Source organism: Zootoca vivipara, chromosome 3 (genome assembly GCF_963506605.1).
Source record: "Zootoca vivipara chromosome 3, rZooViv1.1, whole genome shotgun sequence".
Taxonomy (NCBI): Eukaryota; Metazoa; Chordata; class Lepidosauria; order Squamata; family Lacertidae; genus Zootoca; species Zootoca vivipara.
This window is the reverse complement of record NC_083278.1, coordinates 114,334,826-114,345,474: the sequence shown is the minus strand read 5'-3', so window position 1 is coordinate 114,345,474 and position 10,649 is coordinate 114,334,826. Positions and strand designations below refer to the sequence as shown.

The 10,649-nt window shown below is 43.9% G+C and overlaps 1 protein-coding gene across 1 annotated transcript; it reads left to right on the top strand.

The window, feature by feature from the left end:
* Nucleotides 1-3,847: 3,847 nt before the first annotated feature.
* On the top strand, nt 3,848-8,615 carry LOC132591927 (gallinacin-10-like). The gene is made up of 3 exons (XM_060273150.1): nt 3,848-3,998; nt 4,429-4,570; nt 8,476-8,615. The coding sequence occupies exons 1-3, from the start codon at nt 3,941-3,943 to the stop codon at nt 8,486-8,488; spliced, it is 213 nt and encodes a 70-aa protein (XP_060129133.1). The 5' UTR covers nt 3,848-3,940; the 3' UTR covers nt 8,489-8,615.
* The last annotated feature ends 2,034 nt before the right edge of the window (nt 8,616-10,649 follow it).

Below are 10,649 nucleotides of genomic sequence, written 5' to 3'. Positions count from 1 at the left end.
TTGAGAAGATCCATTTCGGTGTGCCAAATTTTGGCCTCGCACAGGGCACCATACTACGAAAGAAGGAATCCCATGTGTGCTTTGTACAATCCGTTACTACCCCACCCCCCCATTGCCTTTGGGGCAGTGTGCACTTTGTAGGCGGCTGACATAGGCCTGCAGAGAACTTTGTTCAGGTGCTCCAGGCTGACCTATCAGTTGCTATGCTGACAGGGACCAGATCTGGGAAAGGACATCCTTGAGGATTAAGTGACCCATGGCAAATGGGAATAGATGGTGGGCAGCCAGCCTTGTCACCTCCAGCTGTGAGCTTCTGATCTGTGACGGACATTGAGACAAGAATCAGCAGCCCATGTTGGCTAGCCTGATGCAACTAAGTTGGAAAGGATTTCATAGAATCATAGAGTTGGAAGAGACCACAAGGGCCATCCAGTCCAACCCCCTGCCGAGCAGGAAACACCATCAAAGCATTCTTGACATATGCCTGTCAAGCCTCTGCTTAAAGACCTCCAAAAAAGGAGACTCCACCACACTCCTTGGTAGAAAATTCCACTGCCGAACAGCTCTTACTGTCAGAAAATTCTTCCTAATGTTTAGGTGGAATCTTCTTTCTTGTAGCTTGAATCCATTGCCCCGTGTCCGCTTCTCTGGAGCAGCAGAAAACAACCTTTCTCCCTCCTCTATATGACATCCTTTTATATATTTGAACATGGCTATCATATCACCCCTTAACCTTCTCTTCTCCAGGCTAAACATACCCAGCTCTCTAAGCCGTTCCTCATAAGGCATCGTTTCCAGGCCTTTGACCATTTTGGTTGCCCTCCTCTGGACACGTTCCAGCTTGTCAGTATCCTTCTTGAACTGTGGTGCCCAGATTCCCTCTGATATGGTTCCAATTTGGAAACTCCAGTTGGCTTCATTATGTAAAAACATTCCTCTTCTCCCAGGTCTTTGGCTAATTAAGCAATCTATGATGTTTGGGGGGGTATTGTTTTGTTTGCTATTATATTATTTTTTAAAATACTGTAAATCACCCTGTGCTGCTCAGATAAAGGGCAATATATAACTTTAATGTCAACCAACCAACCTTTATGGGCATACAGGAATATATGGACCAAAACATAAAATTGGCAGGAGGAGATGCTTTGAGACAAAACTTTACAGGTGACAGATCTAATATATTTAATAAACAACAACAACAACAACAACTTAAAGAGCTTATCAGTGTTAAATAAGAATAATGATATTCTCCTTTCTTGTCTCTTCTTTCATTTGCCTGACCTCATCGGTGGTTTCCTCTAGAGGAGGTAGATCAGTGCCAAGAACATTACTTAGCTATAAGTTATTTACTAGATAGAGACCTGCTCAGATTTTCCCTCTTATCATCTGTGAAAGATATGGAGGTCTCATACACCCCAGGTAGTGTGGTTGCTGACCTTGAGCCAGACATCTTGGAGAGTGAAGTCAAATGGGCCTTAGAAAGCACTGCTAATAACAAGGCCAGTGGAAGTGATGATATTCCAGCTGAACTATTTAAAATTTTAAAAGATGATGCTGTTAAGGTGCTACACCCAATATGCCAGCAAGTTTGGAAAACTCAGCAATGGCCAGAGGATTGGAGAAGATCAGTCTACATCCCAATTCCAAAGAAGGGCAGTGCCAAAGAATGCTGCAACTACCGCACAATTGCGCTCATTTCACACGCTAGCAAGGTTATGCTTAAAATTCTACAAGGCAGGCTTAGGCAGTATGTGGACCGAGAACTCCCAGAAGTGCAAGCTGGATTTCGAAAGGGCAGAGGAACCAGAGACCAAATAGCAAACATGCGCTGGATTATGGAGAAAGCTAGAGAGTTCCAGAAAAACGTCTACTTCTGCTTCATTGACTATGCAAAAGCCTTTGACTGTGTCGACCACAGCAAACTATGGCAAGTTCTTAAAGAAATGGGAATGCCTGATCACCTCATCTGTCTCCTGAGAAATCTCTATGTGGGACAAGAAGCTACAGTTAGAACTGGATATGGAACAACTGATTGGTTCAAAATTGGGAAAGGAGTACGACAAGGTTGTATATTGTCTCCCTGCTTATTTAACTTATATGCAGAATTCATCATGCGAATGGCTGGACTAGATGAATCCCAAGCAGGAATTAAGATTGCCGGAAGAAATATCAACAACCTCAGATATGCAGATGACACAACCTTGATGGCAGAAAGTGAGGAGGAATTAAAGAACCTTTTAATGAGGGTGAAAGAGGAGAGCGCAAAATATGGTCTGAAGCTCAACATCAAAAAAACCAAGATCATGGCCACTGGTCCCATCACCTCCTGGCAAATAGAAGGGGAAGAAATGGAGGCAGTGAGAGATTTTACTTTCTTGGGCTCCTTGATCACTGCAGATGGTGACAGCAGTCACGAAATTAAAAGACGCCTGCTTCTTGGGAGAAAAGCAATGACAAACCTAGACAGCATCTTAAAAAGCAGAGACATCACTTTGCCGACAAAGGTCCGTATAGTTAAAGCTATGGTTTTCCCAGTAGTGATGTATGGAAGTGAGAGCTGGACCATAAAGAAGGCTGATCGTCGAAGAATTGATGCTTTTGAATTATGGTGCTGGAGGAGACTCTTGAGAGTCCCATGGACTGCTAGAAGATCAAACCTATCCATTCTTAAGGAAATCAGCCCTGAGTGCTCCCTGGAAGGACAGATCGTGAAGCTGAGGCTCCAATATTTTGGCCACCTCATGAGAAGAGAAGAATCCTTGGAAAAGACCCTGATGTTGGGAAAGATTGAGGGCACTAGGAGAAGGGGACGACAGAGGACGAGATGGTTGGACAGTGTTCTCGAAGCTACGAACATGAGTTTGACCAAACTGCGGGAGGCAGTGCAAGACAGGAGTGCCTGGCGTGCTATGGTCCATGGGGTCACGAAGAGTCGGACACGACTAAACGACTAAACAACAACATCTGTGCAGATTGCCAGACTCCACTTTTGGTCGTTTAAGTGCATAGCCAGCCCAAGGCTTCCATCAATTGCGCAAATCAAGGCTTACATCCAGGGCCAAGTTCACAGCTTGGAACCTTTAGGTGTTAACAGCATTAAAGCCTCAGGACAAGGCCGGATAAATGATTTGCACATTATAGGTCATTTAAATAATAATAATAAGGTCAGGCAGTTTCGAGTAGTCAAGTTGAAGCTATGGAATTTTCCTGTTGCTTCACCCAGACTTTCCTCACATCCAGTATTTCATGCGCAGTTTGTGATTTCACCTTCTCCCCAAATGAAGTTTTTTTTTTAAAAAAAAAAGCAACAGTGCTTACCCTCACCATTATCTTTTTCTGGTTTCCTATTTAAAAGAGACAAATTCAAGAGGAGAGGCTTATCAATGATTATCAGCTATGATGGCTATGCTCTGCCTCCTCAATTGGAGGCAGAAATGCTTGTGGAAAATCAGTTGCTTGAAACCAAAGGAAGGAAGAAGGCTCTTGTGTTCAAATCCTGCTTACATATTTCCCACAGGAATCTGGTTGGCCGCTGTGAGAACAGGATGTTGGACTAGGTGGGCCATTGGCCTGATCCAGCAGGCTCTTCTGAGGTTCATTTCTCCGTTTCCAAGAGCCCCCAGGAGTTCCCTCCATCAATTAGGTCACAAGGAACTTAATGTGTTGTTGCTGAAGTTTCGTAAGAGTGCATCTTGCATCATTACTTAATTGTCACATCATTTGAAATGTGCAATTGCCTGCCAGCAGCTGACAAGTTTTCCAAACTGCTAAGGACAGTTACTTATTGACAAGTAACATAGCCACCTAAATTTCACAATCGTTTCAACCCTATAAATACGCAAGCAGTCTCTAGCTTCGACCTCCATAAAATCTCTGGCCTGAGAATTTGTGTGAATTTCTACTGCCCACCAGACTCGCAGAGCCCACCAGATCACCAGCCATGAGGATCCTTTACTTCTTCGTTGCTGTTGTCGTCCTCCTCTTCCAGATTTGCCCAGGTAAGTTGGAAAAGAACTTTGGCCTCATACACACACACCACACAGAAACACATACCAACACCAAAAGAGATGCAAGGTTTTCAGTTTGGTGGGAGGGAGGGAGGGGCACAGTTTGTTTTTATTCTCAGTTTATTTGGCTTGCTTCATTCTAAAGGCTTAGAAAGCTTCCTCATCCATTTAGCTCAGTAATTTCTGTACTGAAATAGCCAGTATGGTGTTCTTCAGATGTCCTGGGTGACAACTCACATGTGCCTCAGCCAGGATGGCCAATGTTCACAGCCATTTTGTCACCTGATGGGCTGCCCCTAATTATATGTTCTACAGAGAGATACCTGCTCACACTCCAAGCTAATGCTCACAACTGTGGGTTGTTTGTTGTATGTGAATGAATAAAAAGCTAAGAAACTAACACCCCGTCTCTTGTAACTAGGTTATGCTCAGGGTCCTCCTCCTGATCTCGGCGATACTCTTGCCTGCAGAGCAAAGGGGCAGAGTTACTGCATTTTTGGTCCATGTCCTCCAACTTTTAGTGTATCCGGAAATTGCCATGGAGGATTGAACTGCTGTACCAAGTAAGTACCAATATTTGCATGACTTCAAATATTAGTTCCATTCTTTTTTTCTGATTTGCTACTATGGGATAGCATTGTGATGAAAGAAAATCTGTGGCGGCATTCCTCTCAAAGGAGCAAAGGACGTTCCTCTTAGTTTTGTCCAGTAGACTACATTCCAGGCACAGAGAAATCTAAGATTTCTATACACAAATGCATACTTCTCCATTCACTCTCCATTCATGCAAGAGGCATTATCACAGTCCAATGACATATTCTAGCTAAACAAACACACTTGAGAAGGTTGTAGAGCAAGGCTGGTGGGGGGGGGGTCTCCTGGCGAAGAATCTAGAGCAGGGGTGGCCAACTCCCAAGAGACTGGGATCTACTTGCAGATTTGAAAACTGGCAGACATCTACCCCATTTTGGGAGGTTCAGGTTGAGCTTTTTTAAGGAAGGAGGAAGTCCCTGCTTTTTGGGGTTCAGGTCAAAGTTGTTGAGCTTCTTTGGGGGAACCAGGGATCTACCACAGACGTCCAGTGATCCACCGGTAGATTACGATCTACCTGTTGGATGTCCCTGCTCTAGAGAATTGGATAGGAAGGCCTGGGGGGTCTCATTTGAATGCCCCCCCCTTTTGACCAGAGGTTCCCCCATCCTTGAGATAATGAGTGATATATAGGCCACATGAATGTGTGACTCAACCCACAGAGCAGAACTTCATTGTCATGATCAGAGCAGAATGACATACACTGTATTATAAAAACTTGGGTTGCATAGCATGGGCTGTGAGAGGTGTGGCCCGAAGGGAAAATTTCTAGGGCCAGATAGAGAGGCCTGGAGGACTGGCCCTGAGGCTCCCCACCCATGTCTTGTAAAATAACAGAATCATTGAGTTGGAAGGGTTCCCATGCCCTGCACTGCAGGAATGTCAACTAAAGCATCCCTAACAGATGACCATCCAATCTCTGTTCAAAAGCCTCGTGAAGCAGACTTGACTGTCTTCCTGATGATTCTATTGTTGTTGTTTAGTCATTTAGTCATGTTCGATGCTTCGTGACCCCATGGACCAGAGCACGCCAGGCACGCCTGTCTTCCACTGCCTCCCGCAGCTTGGTCAAACTCATGTTGCTCACTACTATAACACTGTGCAACCATCTCACCCTCTGTCGTCCCCTTCTCCTTGTGCCCTCAATCTTTCCCAACATCAGGGTCTTTTCCAGGGAGTCTTCTCTTCTCATGAGGTGGCCAAAGTATTGGAGCCTCAGTTCAGGATCTGTCCTTCCAGTGAGCACTCAGGGCTGATTTCCTTCAGAATTGATAGGTTTGATCTTCTTGCAGTCCATGGGACTCCAGCACCATATTTCAAAAGCATCAATTCTTCGGCCATCAGCCTTCTTTATGGTCCAACTCTCACTTCCATACATCACTACTGAGAAAACCATAGCTTTAACTATATGGACCTTTGTTGGCAAGGTGATGTTTCTGCTTTTTAAGATGCTGACTAGGTTTGTCATTGCTTTTCTCCCAAGAAGCAGGCGTCTTTTGATTTCGTGACTGCTGTCACCACCCGCAGTGATCATGGAAACCAAGAAAGTAAAATCTCCCACTGCCTCCTTTTCTTCCCCTTCTATTTGCCAGGAGGTGATGGGACCAGTGGCCATGATCTTAGTTTTTTTTTATGTTGATCTTCAGACCATCTTTTGCGCTCTCCTCTTTCACCCTCATTAAAAGGTTCTTTAATTCCTCCTCACTTTCTGCCATCAAGGCTGTGTCATCAGCATATCTGAGGTTGTTGATATTTCTTCCGGCAATCTTAATTCCGGCTTGGGATTCATCTAGTCCAGCCTTTCGCATGATGAATTCTGCATATAAGTTAAATAAGCAGGGAGACAATATACAACCTTGTCGTACTCCTTTCCCAATTTTGAACCAATCAGTTGTTCCATATCCAGTTCTAACTGTAGCTTCTTGTCCCACATAGAGATTTCTCAGGAGACAGATGAGGTGATCAGGCACTCCCATTTCTTTAAGAACTTGCCATAGTTTGCTGTGGTCGACACAGTCAAATGCTTTCACATATTCAATGAAGGAGAAGTAGATGTTTTTCTGGAACTCTCTAGCTTTCTCCATAATCCAGCGCATGTTTGCTATTTGGTCTCTGGTTCCTCTGCCCTTTCGAAATCCAGCTTGCACTTCTGGGAGTTCTCGGTCCACATACTGCCTAAGCCTGCCTTGTAGAATTTTAAGCATAACCTTACTAGCGTGTGAAATGAGCGCAATTGTGCGGTAGTTGGAGCATTCTTTGGCACTGCCCTTCTTTGGAATTGGGATGTAGACTCATCTTCTCCAATCCTCTGGCCATTGCTGAGTTTTCCAAACTTGCTGGCATATTGACTGTAGCATCTCAACAGCATCATCTTTTAAAATGTTAAATAGTTCAGCTGTAATATCATCCCTTCCACTGGCCTTGTTATTAGTAGTGCTTTCTAAGGCCCATTTGACTTCACTCTCCAAGCTGTCTGGCTCAAAGTCAGCAACCACACTACCTGGGGTATACGAGACCTCCATACCTTTGTGGTATAATTCCTCTGTGTATTCTTGTCACCCTGATGACTACTTGGAATCTCCTTTCTTGTAATTTGAAACTTGAATCCATTGATTCGGATCCTACCTTCCGGAGCAGGAGAAAACAAGCTTCTTCCATCTGCATGTAAGCCCTTCAGATGTCTGAAGATGGTGATCAGTCTTCTCTTCTCCAGGCTAAACATACCCAGCTTCCTGACGGATAGAGAGAGGAGATTGTTAATATTGGGATTGGAAAATTGTGAAGTAATAGAGAAGACAGCAGAAAGATAAATGATAGATTTTTGGCTTTTGAAATCCAGAACACGGGAAGTCCCACAAAAATTAAATAATTCGGATTATATAATTGACTATATTGCTTTTTTTTTTTGAATGTGGAAAGATTTGATTTGCTATTAATATGAATGTTTTTCAATTGGAAAATGAATAAAAATTATTTACAAAAAATAAAAATAAAATAAACATTCCCAACTTCCTCAACTGTTCCTCATAAGACTTGGTTTCTAGGCCCTGATGGTCCTACCATCAGTAGGCAGAAGACGTTCAGGAAGCTATTACCCATTTCTTTGGGGACTGTACCACATTGATCTAACCCATGGGTTCCCAAACCTACCGCACTTCGGGCCGGTTCCTGCAGCACCAATCACGCAGCGGGCCAGAGGGCGGGGGATCGTGTGCCAATACTCATGCGCACACGCTATTTCCGGCGCTATTTCACAGGAGCACCGGAAATAGCTTGTGCGCATAAACAGGGGCCTCCTCCGTCCTGGAAGTGCGCTGGAAATGACGTTTGTGCATGTGCTCAAGCTATTTCCGGTGCTCTGCGACTCGGAAGTGAGCAGCCACACTGCGCCACGCCAGTAAGAGCAGGTGGTGGCAGAGGACGGTGGCAGCGGGGGGCGGGCGGAGAAATGAGCAATTCGGGGCCCCGGGCATACCTGCCAAGTTGCTGTCAGAGAAATAAGGGACCGGGCGGAAGTAGCAGACCGGAAGTAGCGCTGCCGCCATTTTGGAACTGGGTGGAGCATGCTCAGAAGTGACTTTTGATGCTGCTTTGCCAAGTTCCAAAATGGCCACCGCGCCAGAAGTCGCACTGCAGCCATTTTGGAACTGGGCAGAGCAGCATCAAAAGTCGCTTCTGAGCATGCTCCACCCAGTTCCAAAATGGCCGCTGAGCCAGAATAAACTGGGAAAAAACAAAAAAAATCCGTTTTTTTCCCAGCTAGGAACAGCTGGAAAAATGGGGATTTCCCGAGGAATACGGGAGACTTGGCAGCTATGGCTCCAGGCCATAGTCTGGGGCCCCCTGATCTAACCTTTCTACTTTTTAAACTTTATAGGATACTTGCCTGAGGACAACTCTGTGCTCTGATTTCTCCACTTCCATCAGAACCAGTTCTTTGCAAGAAGCAAGTCCACAGTACTCTTTTTCTCCTGACCACTGCAAGGATGTTCTGAAAATGTACCACAGTTGTGCACTGAAACTACAGCTCAATCACCACTCCTCTCTCTCTTGGCATTTCTCTGCATTTCTGCCCACATTCTGTTCAGGGATGCAGTCGTCAAATGTAGAATGTGCATGTTCTCCTCTTGTCACTTAAGGGGCATTACTTTCACCAAGAGCCAGTTTTCTGTCATTTTCTCTTCAGATTACGACTTAATAAAAAATAATCAAATGAACAGCATGTCTGTGATCTCCCTCATTTTAAACAGAGCTGTGGAGTCAAACACCTGCAAGGTTAAACCCAGAGTTTCTGTAAAACCCAAGGTGAGTGAAGCCAGCCAGCATCACTATGCAAGAGTGAGGTCTGACCACGTAACTGCTAAGAACCAGTTCAGGAGAAAACTAACAGTTGAATGCTGGAGGGAAAAATAACTCCAGGTAAGGTCAAAACAAAATTTTAAAAAACCTTCCAGTAGCACCTTAGAGACCACTTCTTCAGAAAGCTCATACCTATGACAAACTTTGTTGGTCTCTAAGGTGCTACTGGAAGGATTTTTTTATTTTGTTTTGACTGCGTCAGACCAACACGGCTACCTACCTGTTCCAGGTAAGGTGTAAGGAGAACTCTTCCCGTATTGTAAAAGAAAAGGGGGGGGAGTTGAGTAAGTGCTTCAGAGCACTATGGTTAGATTATAAATGGTGAAGTCGCAGAAGGTGGTTAGGATGAGGATAAAAGACCCCATGTGACATAGGTTCATCCTCTTTAGAGTATCATAATAGAAATGGTCTTGCAGGCTCTTTTGGACTCTGTGGGGCAATGCATTACTGAATCTAGTCGGACTTACTGGGATCTTGATTATGAAACTTTGTTTTGAACCCCAAAAGGGAATGTTCTTTCCCACACACCCCAGAGATTCTCCATTCGGGGAAAAACAACATTGTAAAACTTACTTTCAGTTAATTTCCTTCTCCACCTGTCTCTATTAAGTTACTCCAGGGATTAAATCCTCACAGTGCAACATTTTGCATTATTGGGATGGGAGGTGAGATCCCCTTTGCATGGAGCAGCAGGACTCAAGACTGTCTAGCACAACACAGGGCACTCCGTCTGACTAGACTAACTACTGGGCTCTGGGGTTGCTGTTGTTAAATTTATATCCCTCCTTTCTGCCAAATGTTTCTTGAGTCCTCTAAGAATAATGCAGATACGAAGTTGTCTGCTCTCTTACTTTCTTACTCTCCCTTTACCATAAGGTTCCCGGATGGGTTACAATAATAAAATATGAAATTATATAAAAAGACAACTGTTAGCAGCAAAAAAAGCTAAGAAAAAAGCACAAAACCATTTAGAAATCTATATCTAAAAAGAAGGCAAATATTTAAAAGTAATTTAACACATGACAATAATTAAAAAGGGGCCTAAATTCTTTCATTTATAAATGAATTCTAAATTAAATAATCAGCTTGTTTGATCTCTCTCCCCTTCCCCTGCCCAGCAAACATTGGAAATGGTACTAGATAGTGTTTCTACCAGGTCAGACTATTTGCCTATCTAGCCCAATAATGCCTACTCTGTCTGGCAACTACTCCCAATGATTTCAGGGGAGCTGCCATTCTCCTTGCTTTCTACATGATCCTTGTTTTCAACTGGCGATGACCCTCCTTTCTTCCTTTCCTTTCTTTTTTGTTTTTCCTTGGTGCTTAAATTTGTATAAATATAGAGCAATAATGGTAAGACTTTAGGGGTAATGATGGTTAGCCAGATGGATCTTGGCTTGGATCCTGCTGGGTTTTTGAAATATATGCAGCTAGCTTCCCTCTAGAGGAAGAATAGCATTTGTTCCACAAGCCAAGTACAATTAGCAAAGGTCAATCAACTTTTCTGCACAGAGATCATAAGGAAGTAAATAAATCAGGAGGGGTTCATTGATTAACTGACCCCTTCCCGTAAAAATGAGTGCTACATGCCAAGTTCATAAAGTTTGTGACATAACAATACAGTGGAACCTCGGTTTATGAATTTTCAGTTTACGAATTCCGCGGACCCATCTGGAATGGATTAATCCACTT